General features: G+C 36.2%; 1 protein-coding gene across 5 annotated transcripts in view; it reads right to left on the reverse strand.

Moving 5' to 3' along the window:
- Positions 1-269: 269 nt before the first annotated feature.
- The window catches only part of LOC142138425 (uncharacterized), a 261,296-nt gene continuing 240,276 nt past the window's right edge, over positions 270-21,289 (reverse strand). For all 5 annotated transcript variants that reach the window (XM_075195093.1, XM_075195097.1, XM_075195094.1 and 2 more), the window contains 3 exons: positions 2,905-3,021; positions 881-997; positions 270-643 (listed from right to left, as the gene is read on the reverse strand). In XM_075195093.1, coding sequence (XP_075051194.1) covers positions 398-643; positions 881-997; positions 2,905-3,021 — 480 coding nt within the window. In that variant the 3' untranslated portion in view covers positions 270-397. The remainder of the gene's footprint in view (positions 644-880; positions 998-2,904; positions 3,022-21,289) is intronic.

Genomic DNA, 21,289 nt, shown 5'->3' on the forward strand with positions numbered 1-21,289 from the left:
TGCTCATTTTCTATCTATATACAGCCCAAATTTAATGGAGATCATTATTATGGACTGTGGTTATATTTACTGAAGAACTAAATACTTTTGCAAATTAATAGAATGTATATATACACCATTCAGCCATAACATTAAAATAACTTGTAAGTGAAGTGAATAACGTTGATTTTCTTGTTACAACGACAACTATCTTTAACATTTCTGTTCATTGCTTATGTTTTTTCTGTGGAATAAAAATACAAATAAAAAAACTACTATCAATGCTGCGGTAAAAGTCTAAAAACGATATTTATTTAACTATTTTAACTGGTAGTTTTATGAAATAATATTATATTAGGACTGATTGGTAATATCTTTTATATTATATTTATATCTTTTATATTATCTTTTATATTGGTCAGTCATCATCTATTACTATGACATCATTAATGATTGTATAGCCTCTGGATTGTGTTGATTTAGGACATTCCTTAGTTTTCCTGGTGCCAGCGGTGTAGTTGGGCATCTCCAGTATTTTCATGTCAGGACTCGTTTGATTGGTCTCATGAGAATTAGAAGGGAACTTAGAAGAAGGTGCATCTTTCTCCTCTGGCAACACAATTGGTTTGTTTGCTTTCGATTTGTTTTCTCTTATTTCCATGAACTGCGGATATATAAACAGTAGAAAACCATCATTGATTTTGAATTAAGTTGATCATCTCAAAGTTGTAAATAATTTTTAAGGCATAAACAGGCAATATGTGGTTCTCCAGCTGTTGCACAATTACATGTATCATAATGCTGGCACTTTTACAATTCTACAACAATTGGAAAACCGCGGGTTACCCAAGCCTGCTCTAAGGAATAAACTGTTAAAAGAATATAAGTGTCTTTTCCTCACCTCCAATGGTAACAATTTGTCTACTCGCTTTGGTTCATTATTAAGAGTATGGAAATCTTCATATGTATTTAGGAACAGATCTCTGTCTAAGAATGCTGGTTTGATGTTTTCTTCAACCTAGGAACAGATTAATAATCACTGTGTAAATGTCAAGACTTGATTGGTTCGGGTAGATATGAATGTATCTAGGACATAGTCATCATCATCATCATCTATTTATTTATATAGCACCACTAATTCCGCAGCGCTGTACAGAGAGCTCACTCACATCAGTCCCTGCCCCATTGGAACTTACAATATAAATCCCCTAACATACACACAGAGACCGAGAGAGACTAAGGGAAATTTATTAGCAGCCAGTTAACCTACCTGCATGTTTTTTGGAGTGTGGGAGGAAACCGGAGCACCTGGAGGAAACCCACGCAAACACAGGGAGAACACTGTTCCTTAAGGCCTACCAACCATCCACTTAACCTCTCACCTCTTCTGGTTCTCCCCTGCCCCCTTTCTCTCTCCCCGTTGCTTCACTGGCTCCCTTTTGTGCCTGACTTTGTTTACCCTCCCTTAGGATGTAAGCTCGAATGAGCAGGGCCCTCTTCCCTCCTGTCTCCATACCTGTTCTTCTGCTCCGTCTCTACTGTATCTGCCTGCTTGGAGTTTCTGAAGTACTGGTACTTTGGGTTTATTGTCCTGTACTGTTTTACCCTGTATAGTCTACTGTTTGTACCATGTACGGCGCTGCGGAAACCTTGTGTGCCTAACAAATAAACGATAATAATAATAATAATAATAACATACAAACTCCACATAGATAAGGCCATGGCTGGGAATCAAACTTATGACCCCAGTTCTGTGAGACAGAAGTGCTAACCACTAAGCCACCGTTCTGTCCAATAGTCAAGAATGTGTCAGGTGCTGTCCCCACACTGTCCATACATGCCGGGGATGTCTCCTGTGCCGAGCCGTGTAAGTCAACGGGACGTACTTCAGGCTTTCACTGTGTGCGCATGCACAGTAGGTCCTTCTATCTGCTGTATGTCGGCGGTCAGGTGCATCTGACCACCGAAATCATGTCCTTCTAATCAGGGGCCACATATTAGTATATAAGGTACCACTTTTCACCATTCTGGTGCCAGAGTATTGGTTTCAAAAGCTCCAGCACTGCTGACTCCAGATTCCTTGTTCCTGTTGTTTGCGACTTTGGTCCTGACTCCTGGCTTGTTCCTGACTACCCTCTTGTCCTACGATTTGATACTATCTGCTATCAAGGTCTTGACCTTTGGCTCGCCTCTGACCTACTTTTTGGATTTTCACTGTGTACTGCGCTATCCTTTGGTATCAGAACCAGATTGCACAACCATTCCTGTTTTCTATCCGCTGTTCTGATAACTAACTTAGAGAACTGCAACCTGCGCAGCTTACGCAGCCAAGACCAAACCTCCTTGTGGGGGTCCCTAGTGAAAACCGGGGGTGCTTTAGATGGGGGCACTGACAAGGGGCCAAGACTGCCAAGGGAGCCCACTGTGACCTGCCTGCCCACCCCTTTGAATTAAACTTAAAAAAAAAAATTAAAAAATATCCCAGCTTTGCGATAGATCCCAGTCTCTGATAGGCTGGAAACATACCAGCCTATCAGAGACTGGGTAGTATAGATTAATAGTATAAATGAGCTTCTAGTATATTTCACTTTTAGTAGATGGCTGGAGAGTCCCTTTGCCCACTCAAAATAACATTATATTTACATATAGGCAGTGGTGGGGAACAGAGGTCAGCCTGTACTTTCAATGAAAAGACTTTTGGTGAAACTGGGTATATTTTATAAAGAACAGAACATTTTTATAGCCACAAATAACAAGATTAATAAAAATTAAAATATACAAATGTGATACAAGTCATAGAGAATTACATGTATCTGAATGCTGGCACTTATAGTTCTACAACAATCAGATAACCATGACTTTCTCAAGCCCACATTAGGGAATAAATTGTTATAAGTTAAAAACATTTAAGTGTCAATTCCTCACCTCCATCGGTAACACGTCCTGTTCTTCCTCCAGTTCATCAATGAGGGTCTGGAAATCCATATCTATGTCTGTGGACAGAATTGTGTCTGATAATGCCGGATGGATGATTTCTTCAACCTACGAACAGATTTGTAATCACTGTGTAAATGTCAGGATTTAACTGGTGCGAGTACACATAAATGTATCTTGGACATAGTAATTAAGGATTATTTGCGAATGTGCAAAGCTGCGGCCCTGCAGAGATAATACCGTTATGATGTCATACACCTATGATTGCGCCTGTTTATACAGGTTCTCCTAGTGATTGGTGCTACTAGATGGTGGTGACTGCAGGTGTGTAATACTGTGCTCCTTCTGATACCAGGAGCTGGGGGATTGGGAAGTTCCATTTTCAAAATGGACTGGGCACAAAACAGCACTTCAATATCCTCACATGTAAAACCAGATATATATCACAGAATACTATATTTAAATGAATAGTAATAAAGAACCAATTTCCTCTTACTATTATCTCATCTTACTAAGATGGAAATAAGTTTTCAAGGAGATAAACATTGTAAAAGTTGTTATTAAATACGGGAGTGATCCAGAAATTCAATGTTACGTCTGTGCTTATTGTATGTTTGGTCAGGGCAGGGTCACCATCAGGGGATCTGATAAACAGGGGGCACTGACAAGGGGCTAAGACTGCCAAGGGAGCCCACTGTGACCTGCCTGCCCACCCCTTTGAATTAAACTTAAAAAAAAATAAAAAAATATCCCAGCTTTGCGACAGATCCCAGTCTCTGATAGGCTGGAAACATATCAGCCTATCAGAGTCTGGGTAGTATAGATTAATAGTATAAATTTCACTTTTAGTAGATGGCTGAAGAGTCCCTTTGCCCACTCAAAATGACATTATATTTACATATAGGCAGAAGTTGGGGAACAGATGTCAGCCTGTACTTTCAATGAAAAGACTTTTGGTGAAACTGAGTACATTTTATGAAGAACAGAGCATTTTTATAGCCACAAATAACAAGATTAATAAAAATGAAAATATACAAATGTGATACAAGTCATAGAGAATTTCATGTATCAGAATGCTGGCACTTATAGTTCTACAACAATCAGATAACCATGGCTTTCCCAAGCCCATATTAGGGAATAAATTGTTAAAAGTTAAAAACATTTAAGTGTCAGTTACTCACCTCCATTGGTGTTTCAGGTGAGTCCTCCGATGGACGTCCTTCTACTCTCTTTGGGAGCTTTACACCACGTGGCCAAATTAGTGTCTCCATGTAGCCTGGGGAGATCTTCCGATGTTGTCTCTTCAGCAATTTCTTCTGTCTTGCATAGCATAGGTGACGTCTTTTATGTTTTATTTTACAGTTACCTGATGGGAGAAGAAGAGGGTCTAGAAACAGATTAGTGAAGACCTGTCAATAAAATTCTATACAGTCACAGTACACAGGATGTAAAAGCCACTTCTACATAAACTCATCGTAGGGCCCAGGTCAAACACTTGATGAGAGAAGTCTTCTTTCTACATACCTGCTCGCACACGTCTATTAGTGTGCACAGTGCTCATTTTGTTGATACTAGCCTGTACTGGACTCTCAGAGTTTGCATTGATCTTCATTTTCATTACTAATTGTGCTTTGTTTTTAGTTTGCTCTTCATAAATGTCCCCTTGTACAGCAGTTTTAGTCCTTGCAGTTATCTCTTCATGTATGCCAGCTTCTGATGACCCTTCTGTCTCCATATCATCGTCATATGGTTTTCTTGCTTCTGCCTGCCGCTGGATAGATGCCTCTATCTGCTTTGCTTCCTCTTTCTCCAATTGTATGAACCTAAACCACACAAAATCAGTTCAGAAATGGGGTAATAAAGCGGATAGCCTATTGTTATGCTAGTTTAGGGAGAAAAACCTACTTCTTAGCCATCTTGTAGACCTTACGATCAGCTTCACTCGTTTTTATCCATTCTCTTGCAGTATAGCGCACACAATCCTTTAGCTTCATATCGGGACGAAGACGCGTAAGTACTGGACTGTGAATAATAAAATTAGATTACAGTTTAGTTTAATATTATTTATACAAACATTGTAGTCCTTCCAAACATGTGTTACTAGAACAAAAACATCTAGAATGAAAAAGAATACCACTGCACCAGGTGATCGCTGTAGCAGAATCCAGATAATTTTAACAGTTATTAGTTACTGATATCGTGTTACTACTGGATGGTGCACTCACACACAAACATTCTGGTATCAAAGGGAAAAAGGCAAGGGGAAAAATGTGCTTATAGAGGCACTCTGCGATCTTTATTATTGATAAAATATCCAATTCTTTATTAATATTGTTTAAAATAAAATCCCTCTAATTGTAAATAGCGAAATATAAAAACAACAAAGTGAAACAAATGTGAATTAAAATAGCAAAAATAATTTGCTATGCCCCGCTACTTTTTATATCAATTATAATGTATATCAAAAATTCATACTGTCCAATCTATAATATGATACTATACTCCTTTCCCATACTAACTTAATTAGTGATTTATTTACATAATTGATGGAATAATCCTGCTGTTAATAGTATCACTATGATTGATAGCTTCAGTTCATAGGTTACTCCAATTAGTAATTAGTAACCCTACATCTAGACTTAATGAGATTAATTGTTGGCAATAAATTAATAGTTGCTTGGATTAATTATACCTTAACCAAGCATTATTATATAATCACTTAATTTGCCAGTGGTAAAATACCTAATGTGATATTGTAACAGCTGTGTGTCTTAGTTCTGTCTTTAATAAGATCTCACACACACACACACGCTATTGTATCTCACTGTTGAAGATTAATCTAAATGTAGCTTATGATATACTGCTAGGCTGTCATGAGATTAATCCCCCGTAATAGTAGGTCACATATAAGGATTAAGTTAGTCAGCTACGTTGGAATTACTATTATTAAATGCTGAAGGCTGCTGCCAGACCCCGACCACACATTGTCACGATCTCACACGCACACCATGCATACAGCCTCTTAAAGTATGAACGCTATCTATAATCTCTTAATAATAGAGAGGAGTAAGGACATTCAGTAGCGAGGCGAACGCCAACGCGCGTTTCGCTACTCGCTTTCTCAAGGCAACCCGATGTGAGGAAAGATAGAAGTATATATGCAGTAAAACACGCCCCCTCATCTGACGTGTAACATTTCAATAGGTGGAACTTCTTGTCATACAATTCCTAGATTGATAGTATATCAGACCAATCCTATTAGGTAGAATAGTTTAGATCCACCCCCTCAAGCGCGTTATTGGTAGATCAAACCTCCAGCTTATAGCATGTAAACAAAGGGATATACAATACCTCATATGAAAGCCTTTTAATGGTATACTCTTTCCTAATATAACAAGGTAAGTATTATTGTGAATTTCTTAAAGGTGTTAATAAGTAATAATGAAAAATAATAAATATTTAACTTATGTGCCTATTTAATTAAAATTAATACCCATATGAACACAAATAAGAGGGTATAATATGTGACTTAAACTATTATGCCAATTTTATTAATACCTAAATATATATTCAAAGTGATGATACATATAAGGAGTGTATTACTTAATATAGCTGTTATATCAGTTTTATTTATATCTCAATTCTGATAAAAAGTGATGATATTTATAAGAAATATCATGCTAAATATAATGGTGAAGAATACCATATACAATAATCCTATACTGTTTTGGTACATAGTGAACAATTTAAAAGTGCACTAATTGTGAACACAATCTTATATTATAAAGAGTAAACATTAGATAATATATTTATCATCTTATAAATAAACCATAAGATTATTAAAATCATTAAGGCCATGTGGAATAAGACTATTCATCATAAATATTTGTCTAGCTTCTCGTTTAAGGAGTTCTTGATGGAAATCACCTCCACGAATCCCTAATGAAACCTTTTCCATAGCAAAAGCCTGTACGGACTTGGGATTGCCCTCATGATATAATAAAAAATGCTTGGCAACAGTTGTTAACGGTTTGAATTTATCTCTATCACGAGAGGCATTCCTAATGTTACTTACATGTTCTAAAAGGCGTTTTTTAAACGGTCTACTTGTCATACCAATGTACTTCAGACCGCATGGACAGGTCAGGCAGTAGATCACCCCAATGGAATTACAGTTCAGAAACTCTTTTATACGCCAGATTTTGGAATACCGATCCGTGTATTCTTTAGTCTGTATAGAATAATCACACGCCTTGCATGTGCCACATTTAAAAAATCCTATGGTTTTCTTGATGATCCTTTTTTTAGGAATAAAATGACTATGGACTAATTGATCCTTCAGATTCTTAGATCTTTTCCAAGTCATTGATACTTTATTATCCAATATTTGTTTAAGATCATCATCTAGTAACACCACATTCCAATGTCTCTGAAAGATCTCTGAAATTTCTTTCCACTCGTTACAGAATGATCCTATCATTCTTACTGCAGAATCTTGAGTTTTTACAACCGGAGGTGGATAAATTAACGAATCTCTATTTCTTTCTTGGACAGAATGTACTGCTTTTTTTATTATCTTGTTACTGTAACCACGCCGTTTGAATCTTCTCTGTAATTCCTGTGATCTAATCTGAAAAATCTTATCATCTGAACAATTGCGTTTGGTCCTGAGAAGCTCACCCTTAGGTAAACCTCTAAGGACGGGAGGAAAATGTGAACTCGTATAATGTAGTAAATTGTTGGTAGCTGTAGATTTCCTATAGATGTCAGTAGACAGTCTACCATCTCTATTTATTTGGATTTTTAAATCCAAGAAATTAATGGTATTTTCATGAATCTCTGAGGTTAATTTCAGATTTAAATTATTTCTATTTAATACTCCAGTAAATTCATGAAATAATTCTTCGTGACCATCCCACAAAATCAGAATGTCATCTATATAACGAAGCCATAACAAAATATGACTCGTATACATTTCATTAACATCGTTAAATACATATTGCTGTTCCCACCAGCCAAGAAAAATATTTGCGTACGTTGGTGCACAAGATGTGCCCATTGCAGTCCCTCTGATCTGCAGATCAGAGGGACTGCAATGGGCACATCTTGTGCACCAACGTACGCAAATATTTTTCTTGGCTGGTGGGAACAGCAATATGTATTTAACGATGTTAATGAAATGTATACGAGTCATATTTTGTTATGGCTTCGTTATATAGATGACATTCTGATTTTGTGGGATGGTCACGAAGAATTATTTCATGAATTTACTGGAGTATTAAATAGAAATAATTTAAATCTGAAATTAACCTCAGAGATTCATGAAAATACCATTAATTTCTTGGATTTAAAAATCCAAATAAATAGAGATGGTAGACTGTCTACTGACATCTATAGGAAATCTACAGCTACCAACAATTTACTACATTATACGAGTTCACATTTTCCTCCCGTCCTTAGAGGTTTACCTAAGGGTGAGCTTCTCAGGACCAAACGCAATTGTTCAGATGATAAGATTTTTCAGATTAGATCACAGGAATTACAGAGAAGATTCAAACGGCGTGGTTACAGTAACAAGATAATAAAAAAAGCAGTACATTCTGTCCAAGAAAGAAATAGAGATTCGTTAATTTATCCACCTCCGGTTGTAAAAACTCAAGATTCTGCAGTAAGAATGATAGGATCATTCTGTAACGAGTGGAAAGAAATTTCAGAGATCTTTCAGAGACATTGGAATGTGGTGTTACTAGGTGATGATCTTAAACAAATATTGGATAATAAAGTATCAATGACTTGGAAAAGATCTAAGAATCTGAAGGATCAATTAGTCCATAGTCATTTTATTCCTAAAAAAAGGATCATCAAGAAAACCATAGGATTTTTTAAATGTGGCACATGCAAGGCGTGTGATTATTCTATACAGACTAAAGAATACACGGATCGGTATTCCAAAATCTGGCGTATAAAAGAGTTTCTGAACTGTAATTCCATTGGGGTGATCTACTGCCTGACCTGTCCATGCGGTCTGAAGTACATTGGTATGACAAGTAGACCGTTTAAAAAACGCCTTTTAGAACATGTAAGTAACATTAGGAATGCCTCTCGTGATAGAGATAAATTCAAACCGTTAACAACTGTTGCCAAGCATTTTTTATTATATCATGAGGGCAATCCCAAGTCCGTACAGGCTTTTGCTATGGAAAAGGTTTCATTAGGGATTCGTGGAGGTGATTTCCATCAAGAACTCCTTAAACGAGAAGCTAGACAAATATTTATGATGAATAGTCTTATTCCACATGGCCTTAATGATTTTAATAATCTTATGGTTTATTTATAAGATGATAAATATATTATCTAATGTTTACTCTTTATAATATAAGATTGTGTTCACAATTAGTGCACTTTTAAATTGTTCACTATGTACCAAAACAGTATAGGATTATTGTATATGGTATTCTTCACCATTATATTTAGCATGATATTTCTTATAAATATCATCACTTTTTATCAGAATTGAGATATAAATAAAACTGATATAACAGCTATATTAAGTAATACACTCCTTATATGTATCATCACTTTGAATATATATTTAGGTATTAATAAAATTGGCATAATAGTTTAAGTCACATATTATACCCTCTTATTTGTGTTCATATGGGTATTAATTTTAATTAAATAGGCACATAAGTTAAATATTTATTATTTTTCATTATTACTTATTAACACCTTTAAGAAATTCACAATAATACTTACCTTGTTATATTAGGAAAGAGTATACCATTAAAAGGCTTTCATATGAGGTATTGTATATCCCTTTGTTTACATGCTATAAGCTGGAGGTTTGATCTACCAATAACGCGCTTGAGGGGGTGGATCTAAACTATTCTACCTAATAGGATTGGTCTGATATACTATCAATCTAGGAATTGTATGACAAGAAGTTCCACCTATTGAAATGTTACACGTCAGATGAGGGGGCGTGTTTTACTGCATATATACTTCTATCTTTCCTCACATCGGGTTGCCTTGAGAAAGCGAGTAGCGAAACGCGCGTTGGCGTTCGCCTCGCTACTGAATGTCCTTACTCCTCTCTATTATTAAGAGATTATAGATAGCGTTCATACTTTAAGAGGCTGTATGCATGGTGTGCGTGTGAGATCGTGACAATGTGTGGTCGGGGTCTGGCAGCAGCCTTCAGCATTTAATAATAGTAATTCCAACGTAGCTGACTAACTTAATCCTTATATGTGACCTACTATTACGGGGGATTAATCTCATGACAGCCTAGCAGTATATCATAAGCTACATTTAGATTAATCTTCAACAGTGAGATACAATAGCGTGTGTGTGTGTGTGAGATCTTATTAAAGACAGAACTAAGACACACAGCTGTTACAATATCACATTAGGTATTTTACCACTGGCAAATTAAGTGATTATATAATAATGCTTGGTTAAGGTATAATTAATCCAAGCAACTATTAATTTATTGCCAACAATTAATCTCATTAAGTCTAGATGTAGGGTTACTAATTACTAATTGGAGTAACCTATGAACTGAAGCTATCAATCATAGTGATACTATTAACAGCAGGATTATTCCATCAATTATGTAAATAAATCACTAATTAAGTTAGTATGGGAAAGGAGTATAGTATCATATTATAGATTGGACAGTATGAATTTTTGATATACATTATAATTGATATAAAAAGTAGCGGGGCATAGCAAATTATTTTTGCTATTTTAATTCACATTTGTTTCACTTTGTTGTTTTTATATTTCGCTATTTACAATTAGAGGGATTTTATTTTAAACAATATTAATAAAGAATTGGATATTTTATCAATAATAAAGATCGCAGAGTGCCTCTATAAGCACATTTTTCCCCTTGCCTTTTTCCCTTTGATACTAGAACAAAAACATCACCTGTAATGTGAATTGACATTTGATTAGAAAACAATTTATTTACTGTCCCATCACTGTTTTCACTTGGGGCTTTAAAATTAAATGTTTTTTGATTCACTGTCATTGGTTCTTCACTATTGTTAGCAGTTTGTAATTGCAGGGACATAGGGGCTGTAGATGTTATATTTAAAATATCTGACACATAGTGTGGTGCATGTGATTCTGGTAATCATATTCTAGCTGATACGAATATCCATGTACAATAATTGAGATTTGGAATGACAGTACTCTGCGCATTTCACTTTTCCAATATTTAAATTCTATTGAAAAATGTAGATTTTTTTAACTATAATACTGTAATACTGATAATGGTAATGGGACCATCCCCACCCCAATAGGCATCATTGCTGGTCCTGGTTTCAAAGGACCATTCACTTTAAAATAAAGAAGGGGGCACCCTCTCAATATCTTGCAATAGCCCCTGTGCTAGACAGCTTGGGCTAATTTCCTCTATAAATGGGAGACCACAAACACTTATGCAATAAAAATCTCTAAAAAAAACTTCTGCTTTTTATTTCTTTTAAAACTTTTTTGGTGTAATGGACAAGGGTCTTAGTCTCTCAAGTCCATTCTGTTGGATCACTGAGATGTCATAGTTGGCATTTTGAGTCATAGCCTAGGACGATCAGGAGGAGCGCCATCATTGTTCAGCAGGGGGCTGGTACCCTCTGGGAGGGTAGGTATGTTGTTTTTTATAACTTCCCCATAAAGGTACAAGCCATTTGCTGAACTGATGAAATGTAATATCTGGAGTTTCATACACCTCTGATTGAAGCCACATCAAGGAAACCTTTATATATACAGTTCATGTAGGCTGGCGCTCCATATGGTTTTTGGACCCATTGAATTTGAATGGATTGTTATGTCTACAGTTGTATTCTTGAACACAGCCTCTCAGTATAGAGGTTCTTGCACAAATTAAACATTTTAAAGTGCATCCATCATCTACAGACTTTGACAGCCTTTATGATATCGTGCAGAGTGCTGTCACTGGCTCCTACTAAATTGAGTTTATATTCAAGAAATATTTGTCTCATTCCACATCTGTCTATGCATTTGAGCATGTTTTGTTTTACCCCAATCATACCAAACAGCAGAATGAATTAACTGTCTTTCTGATATATCTATAAATTTGGCAAAATGTTACTTTGTAAATACAATGTAACATTACTTTACCATGAATAGGGAAAAAAAAACAAAACACACAGATTTTATCATTGTTACTTTGGTCTTTTGCAGAAACTCCTGTTGAAATGTGAAATTCAATTTGTGTAAAATTTAGCTGTAAGTTCATCCATATCTAGTTGATAAGCCTCATGATTAATGGTTCTGCCACAAAATAGCAGTTTCCTCGTTTACACTGTGCCTAGTTTTGCAGGGAGATGAAGATTGTACAAACGTGTGAACATTACATCAAAGTCCAACTTTCTATCCCTTTATGACCATAATTTTCATTGCAATAAACTTATTAAGCTTTAATAAAATGTATTAATAAAGTAATATAATGCCAATACAAATGGATATAAATATAACATAAATTCTAGGTCTAAATCCAAATGTCAAATAGAAGATACAGTATGGTACATGCATATCAAAAATCTAAATCTAAATAATAGATCAATAACATGAGTTCTGCGATAATTTATAGATGTATATTAATACATGTACAAATAGTGATATATGCATTCTATGAACGGGAAGGGAAAATGTATTCTATAGCTTTCAACATATTCTAAAATATAGATACAACCTATTATTTATAACCTTTACGTCTGGGAGATATGTGACTTGCTGGTATCCACACTTTAGGCTGAATTAATCTGGTATCAGCTGTCATGTTCCATCAACTAACTGAGCCCAAGTTAAAGCTTCGCCCCTCACCTTCACTCAGTGGAAGAAGCCATTTGATAAAGATTATGGCTGGGAGTCAGTAAATAGGGAGTTTGTATTCTTATTAGTGTTAGCTCAGGTCACACAATGGATGCATCCATTGTATATCATACCTCTCACTATTGTGAAAATAAAAATAGGAACAAAATAAACCATTCCCCAAAAATGCCCAAAACACAATTTTGAGTTACCTAAAGCCCAGAATTTGCACATTACATTTTAAATGAATTAATTAGGGATATAATGTAGCAGACAAATGTATACTTTATGAAACAGGTCATATTAGCAAATATGCATTAATAAATTGAGAGATTAATATTCTATTTAGTTACAGTGAACTTAAGTAATTTTAAATGTCTTTGTGGCAGAATAACGTGGAGTGACTGTATTTTTCTTTATAATCATAGAATACAAGTTGCATAATATAGAAATACATTTTGTAACTTTCACAAATGTGTATGAAAACATTCCCATTGTGTATGAAAACATTCCCATCTAATGTCAAGGTTTAAGTTGTCTGACAACTGTATGTAACCAATACCTCACTACAAGCTTTTACCCTCTTATATCAACCAGTTAGGAGGTTGTTCCGTCCCAGGCTATCATTTGTAGTACCAAGGATAGTCTTGTTGGAGTCATTTGGCAGAATATTCACACTATTAGAGGTCACAACACACACTGGTCTTAGTACCTCATTGCCCCAAATAATTGTGGGTCGAACATTAGGGCTCGATACTGTGGATTTTTGTGAGTTGATTTCCTGTTTATTAACTGCATAGTGACCTTGAAAATTAGTTGTGGTACATTTTCTATCTTTAAATAAAGCCATAATAATGTGTTTATTTCAATTATGGTAAAGGCTTTTGAGAACTTCAGTATTTATAATATGAAACAACAGTTTAAACACACAAATTATAAAATGCCTATTAAGACTCATCTGTTTTTACATTGGTACAATGGGTCTTGTCTATTCTTTGCATGAGCCCAGTAGGATTGAGCTGTGGACCATATGTCTGATTAGATATATAGACATTGTCTGTGTCCAGGGGCGTTCAGAGGAGGGGTAGCGGATACAAATTACTGGGGCCCGGCCTGCCTTAGGGCCCCAAGCTCGCAGTCCGGCATTTTTTTTTCTCCCTCTATCTGTGGAGGGGAGCCCACAAAGTTGCAGTACCGGGGCCCCAAATTCCTCTTGGCGGCCCTGTCTGGTCACTTCCACAAAACTGAACAGCTATGAGCCAGTGTGAATATCAGGTGGAAAGAAAATTTGTAAGGAAATAGTATAGGGATTCTTTGTGAATACCAGCAATGCCACAATGGGGGACCACAAGTACAGTGTGAGATTTATAACCAAAGAAGGTTAAATATAATTTACTGGTCTTATTAGAACACATAATAAGAACGATTGTGCTGAAAGGGGAATCAACAAAAAACATCCAAATACTCTATTTATGGGTGAAACAGTAGAGCAAAAGGTAGTGGACACTATAAAAATAATAAAAAAAATAATATTATTAATAATTAATTATAATTTGCATAACACTTTAACAAGCACCCAATAGTGTAAGTAACTCAGAGTTGTATATATAGTACCAGCAATATATGCTCTATCTATCAATACAATTTCCGCTCATGTTATTTCTTTAAATCAATCGAGCAGCCTGCCTTTACTTTTCTGTAATGACCAGGTTGTTTAAACTGACAAATCTTAAAATGCTTATTATGACTTACCTGTATTTTCACTGGTACAAAGGAACTAGTATATATAGCTACAGGTGTTATATATTCTGTGACTAAAGCCACTAGGATTCAGCTTTGGATGGTATATCTGATGATAGACAAGGAGCTGGTGTCTCTGTGTCCGATCACTTCCACGATGCTCATCAGATATGAGGCAGTTTGAATATCTCAGGTGGGATGATGCGTTATGTTCTAGAACACAATTCAAAAATAAACAGCCTCAGCTACTGGCATGTGCCGAGACCAGTACATCAGTTACTGGTTTATTTCCATAGGGTGTTTACTTGTCTATACTAGTGATTAATTCAAATTTGGTAAAACATGTATAGATTTACTAGCTGTAGTAGACCTTTTCTCTGGGTTCTCATGATTTCAATTCCTTTAGTTTTCCACGACACAGTTTAGATTACAATATTATATGCAACAATATTAGACTATAAGAGGTGTTATGGAGTTAAGGAAGAATTAAGGGTGATGAATAAATCAAGAACAATTAACTTTTAACTCTTTCTAATACTAGTCTGGTTGGTCTTTATCTGGTGTCATTGAAGCCAAACTAAATTTCATCCACCACTGTTTCTGCATAAATTTGAAACCTCAGTACCCAGTAAACATGAGACGCATTGTAAGAGATATTGGAGGGGGTGTCTGCGCTAAACAATAACAGTAAGAGTGTAAAATATTAATAGTCACATTCCCTATTTAATAAAACAATATACCAAATTTAATAATATATAAATATAATACATTCATAAAAATAAAAATAAAAAATGAAAAATAGAAACATAAACAAAAAATTATCAATAAATAATGCCAAGTGTATCTAATAAAGACAGAAAACATAAAAATATACACATAGTGATAGAAATGAACAAATCAGCTGTATATCACTTGCAATACATGACAATAATGTCAGTTTGTATGAATAACTGTAGCTGGATTCTTAGTCACCAATGGTTGTAAATAATAATTGATAATCACAGAGAGATTTGATGTAATACTATTGATCCCAGAAATCTGATGAGAATTGTAGCTGATACAGACGAGGTATTACAGATTACGATAGATGAAGCAGGAATGAAAGGAGAATATTGCCGGCTGTAAATATTGTATATGATGTGCTTCAAGTTCTAAATGGTATGATCCTTGACGCGTTTCAGTGCTACTGAGCACTTTCTTACAGCCGGCAGTATTCTCCTCTCATTCCTGCCTCATCTATCGTCAGAGCTTGATTAAGATTTGTCTTTCCATATCGATATACAGGATTTGGAGACCTATAAATGCTACTATAACATCTATGGGCTCATTGTTTCTTTACAACTTCACTGAGTGTCAGTACACTCGTTGCACAGTGCACTTTTTCAATTTCATTCATCAGTGACTGTTTTTTTATTGCTAGTAGCCGGCTACAGTTATTCATACAAACTGACATTATTGTCATGTATTGCAAGTGATATACAGCTGATTGGTTTATTTATATCATTATGTGTATATTTTTAATGAACATATAGATGCATAAGTTTTCTGTCATTATTAAAATGTATTAGCTAGTTGCCAGACGGCTAGGATTTTGTTTATGATTTGTTTTGTTTGCAAGCTGGTGAATAAACTAGCTGTGGCTGAAACCTCTGGACTTGTGTGGTTTACTGCTGCTGTTCCTCACCATCTTCCCATGGAGATGGTACCTATTCCCCTGATAGTGTCACTATATATATATGTATATATATTATAGAGATATATTACACAAATGTTTAGTTACACAGCCACTAATTAAAAATTACTGTTCACCAGGAAATATAATAGTAGAATATATGACACCTTCTTTCAGCGGCAGACACAGGATTGGAGATTGGAGTCAGCAACCAGGGCCGGCTCCCATATTCTGCACCACCAACAAAAGGAAGCAACAAAAAAAATAACATTACTTTTGTGTATGATTATGTTATATTCATTTCATTCTCATTTTATTTACTACTGATGACATGATATAACTTTGATAACTTACCCAGCAACCATCCATGTGGAACGTGACCCTCCTCAAACATTGAAAACAGTGCTGAGTTCTGCAAAATGAAAGAATTATATGATTATCCTGGGATACCAACACATATGTTCAGAATTTTATTTTGGCATCACATACCAGCAGCACATTCATAGAATGGAAGTGCTTTTGGCTTTGAAAGCTCTCTTCCATTCCGTGCGGAGGTGTGAGCGCCACATGAGTACAATCTATAGCACCCAGGACAAATGGGCATATGTGTGACCGAATAAAAATCTGCTTTGACTTCCACTGTATTTCAGACTGAGGAAATTTTATAAATTTTGCAGTGTGTTTTTTTATGACTTTTAGGACCTGGAACAGGCACCTTGAAAATGTGGGTTGCGAGCAGTGGCGGATCCAGGTGTGGGGGGGGGGGGGCGATCGGGGCATTCGCCCCCCCTAGCACCAAAAAGCTAAGTCCCAGCCGCCGATCAAAATGGGAGGGGGAGGGGCTAATCGTGAGAGTGGGGCGCGGCTAAATGTGGGCCAGCCAATCAGAGTGGTCCCAGCCGGCGATCAAACCAGGAGGGGGCGGGGCCAAATGCGGGCCAGCCAATCAGAGTAAAGAAGGGGCGTGATTATGCAAAATCACCTCCCCTAAACATAAAGTCTAGGTCCGCCCATGGTTGCGAGTAACCCGCAATTACAGAAAGCGTAAGTTGAAAAGTTTCTGACGCCGGAAAGTGCAATGCCCCAAGCAGCTTTGCTAATCCTGGCACAGCGCGGTTACTGGGGACTGTTGGTTCCAGGTCATGTTTTAGAAGATCATATAATGAAAAAATTTATTCTGAGTATAAGCTATATAGTCTTATCACCTCATCCTCGGGGACCCCATCAAGTAACGGACGTGTGCGGTACAGACGGGGCCGGGGAATCCGACGCCTGGGCTCAACTAATGCAGCCATTGCAGGACCACCAGCATTCTCTCTCTCAGTCAGTCCTACATGCAACGCCACATTCTCCTGACTTTGTACCACATCTTCCACTCCCTCACCAAGCAAACCATCCTGCACACACTCCTACATACCCGCTGCATACATATACAGCCAAACTGTGCCCCTGAATGGCTCCATTAGTAATATAGTAAGAACCTAATTCCCACCAAGGGGCAAAAACCGGCGCTCACAATGAGGGAAATATAGTATAACAATAGCAAAGGTCTAAATAAACCTACACTCTATTGGTACAATCATATCATAATATAACATAGTACCATTAGTATTATTTTATCCACTCCCCACTGCATCTAGTTCAGGGCCTATTACAAACCCCACAACAAAACAACAGAATATATACATAGAAGAAGAGCGCTGTGGAGAGTAGGAAAAATAATATATATATATATATATATATATATATAAATAATCTAATCACTCTACCAAAACTAGATAAAATATCAGATTGGTTCCTATGATAAAATACACTTTATTACCTACAGATAGATATTACATGTAAAAAGACGATAGTAGACACGCACAGTGCCATCAACGCAGTGAGTAATTGTACTATACACCAGCGGCGAGGTCTAGCTCAATTTAGCTGTTCCTAAGACCATCTGGAGGGCATGAGAAACGGCTTATTACCGGTAAGAGAAGATTTTTTTCTTGGGTATGGACTATCGCTTTTTATTGTGCGCGCCTCCACAGAGGAGAGACAGGAAATTACACATTTGAAACGTCCACTGGAACACTTACATGCAATATCAACAGATTACTCCTAGCGACTACCTCAAGATCGGTACTCCAATACATTATTACTATCTTGGGAATAATTTGTTCTCTAATTTGTCTATGGAGGATTCCAGAAGAGAATTGTGTTGAAATCTTAAGTGTATCAGGGACTTAATCAGGGACTTATATGTTGATTAATATCCACCATTCGTAGCAGCTGCATTAACCACAGGAACTTTTCTTTCTATTGTATTGGTGTGGTTTTGTATAGAGATGCTCACTGACCCCCGTGTTTTGGTTTTGGTGTTGGATCTGGATTAACTTCGTGTTTTGGTTTTGGCAAAACCGCCCTCGTGTGTTGGTTTTGGATCCCTATTTTTTTCTAAAATCCCTATATTTTTTTTGCTAAAATCACATAATTTGTCTCCTTTTTTTGTTCCTACATTATTATTAACCTCAATAACATTAATTTCCAGTCATTTCCAGTCAATTTTAGTCAAGTGACAAGAACACTGCTACCCCTGTTTCTGTGTGAGCAATGGCACTGGAGACTGGAGAGTGACAAGAACACTGCTACCCCTGTTTCTGTGAGAGCAATGACACTGGTTCTCCTGGGGAGGAAGGTACTTATGAAATCCAAAACCCGAGAGATCCGATAACACAACAATGACGTTTTGCCTCGATTCAGGTTCGAGGACACGCGAAAGTACCAAGCCGGCTCGCGAGCCTACTCAGATCCCCTCAGTTTCAGAAAACCGAGCCCGACCATCTCTAGTTTTGTATAGATATTTATATCTTTTATATGTAACATCTATTTGTAAGTAATAAAATATATTTTTATCAGAAGAACCAATCCCTTATTTTATCTAGTTTTGGTAGAGTGATAATTACAATATATATATATATATATATATATATATATATTTTATTTTTCTTTTGTACTCTCCGCTGTGCTTCTGTGTATATATTCATATATTTCATTACTAAATTACCCAAATACTAAAGCTACATAAAAAATGTATTTAAACTAGGTAACAATTTAAATAAGTAAAACTAAAAACCCTTTCTGTCACTATAATTTTCAATGCAATTACTAAATTTATAGAAAAATATTAAAGTAGGTTAAAATTTAACTAGCTATAACTAAGCAATTTCAATTTAATAGTAATAAAAATACAAATCCTCTTCTCTGTTGCTGAAGTTTCCGGTGACTGTTCTAATATCTCAGGTGACAGTTGAATGAGATGTATTGAAAAAAATTTTTATTTTATATAGTCAGGACTATACCACTATTTTTTTCTACAGGGACTGCTTATTAATAAAATCTTATGAAAAAAATAATATAATAATTTTTTACAGAGACTTTTAATACACTTTACTTTACAAACATACTACCATTTCATATTTATAATTTTTCATAAAAAAAAGGATTGCTCAAAATTGATGTCTACCTTAAAACTCTAAAACCACCCTCTTAGGGGCAAATGAAAAAAGGCGAAATCGCAAAATATTACTATACGCGGAAACGCGATTTTCAACATTTGAATATGTTTTTTTTAGCCCATGATGTATTATTTCTATGGGGTTCCTACGATTTGGCAATTTTTTTGGTCGTTAACGCAGTACAATAGTACAGAATAGTGCAAAATTAACACATCCGCTAAAACGCGTAAAAAGTGTGCAGTAAGGCGTATTATAAGCTAATCGAATACCCCCTATGTGTCAGCATATACATAAAGGAGAAGTTTATGCACAATATGGATATTGGGATGTATATGTATTGTGTACATTGGACTTTGGCTGCCATCTCAAATGATTTTATTCACTTGTAGACATTTCTTTAAATTAAAGAAGCGCAACTTTTTCTCTTTCACTAATTTCTAGTACTGAAAAAAAGATACTATATTTTGTGGACCTTTTTGCAGGATTTAAGGGCTACATACAGGGCTGGTACAAGGTTGCTCAATGCCCTCTGCATAGATTCAGCCCACCACCTCTCCTCCCCCCAATACTCCCTTCCCAGCCCCATCACACATAAAAATAATAACTCTTACCTCCTCCTGGCTCTCTGGCAAAGCTGCCATTCAGATGATGTCCAGACGTACTGAGGTCTGCTGCAGAATGCTGTCCAAGCTTCACTGCTTCCCAGGAGCAAACGCAGGATATCTAGAGGGCCAGGCTCCAAATGTTAGATTTCAGAACACAACAAAAAATAAAACTTGACATTGTTAACCTATTACACACTGACATGTCCCAGCTGCCCACCAACTTTTCTGCCTATTAGCTATTCTCACATATGCCACACCTTGCCCAACAGCTTTCAACTACCTGCATAACACCAGGTTTACTCACGTGCTCCCCTGCCGACTGGCTTATCTCTCACATACACCCCTGCCCTAGGCTTCCTGGCCAGCTTTTATTCACAAATGGCCCTCTTGCCCACAGCTTAATGTTTAAGCAACCATTTATTTTTTTATTATTTGCCCACTACTTGGCTCTCCTCTATTGCTATCTGCTTAGTAATATTAATTTTACATCTACAGAATACATTAACACATGCAAATAAATAGAGAAAGGTAATCTAAATGACATAGATAATGTGTTAATGTATTCTGTAGAAGTATGCACATGCGCAAAGCCATTTTACTATACTACCATATAGTAGAACAGCTGACGTCATTGGGGTCAAACTCTAAAATCCTAGGCTTTTTAGAGCTTGTTAAATTTTTCCAGACCACAGTCCCCATTGAAAATCATGGGGAATGCGGTTTAAATAGAAACTTAGCCTAATACTGGAGATATCTATGATACCTCAGATTCTAATTACCATTTATTTAGTTCATTCTACAAAATGACAGCTAGAATCTGATTGGTTGCTATAGGCAACATCTCCATTTTTTTCAAACCCGCAGTTTAGTAAATCTAGCCCTATGTCTATATGTTTTGGTGTTTTTTCTAGTGTTCCATCACGTTGAGGACTATCTTTACCTATTGTGAGAAACACCTCTTATATACTATGTTCTTGAACAATTAGCGCTTAAAGGTACACTATTATCCACTTCAT

Source organism: Mixophyes fleayi, chromosome 2 (genome assembly GCF_038048845.1).
Source record: "Mixophyes fleayi isolate aMixFle1 chromosome 2, aMixFle1.hap1, whole genome shotgun sequence".
Taxonomy (NCBI): domain Eukaryota; kingdom Metazoa; phylum Chordata; class Amphibia; order Anura; family Limnodynastidae; genus Mixophyes; species Mixophyes fleayi.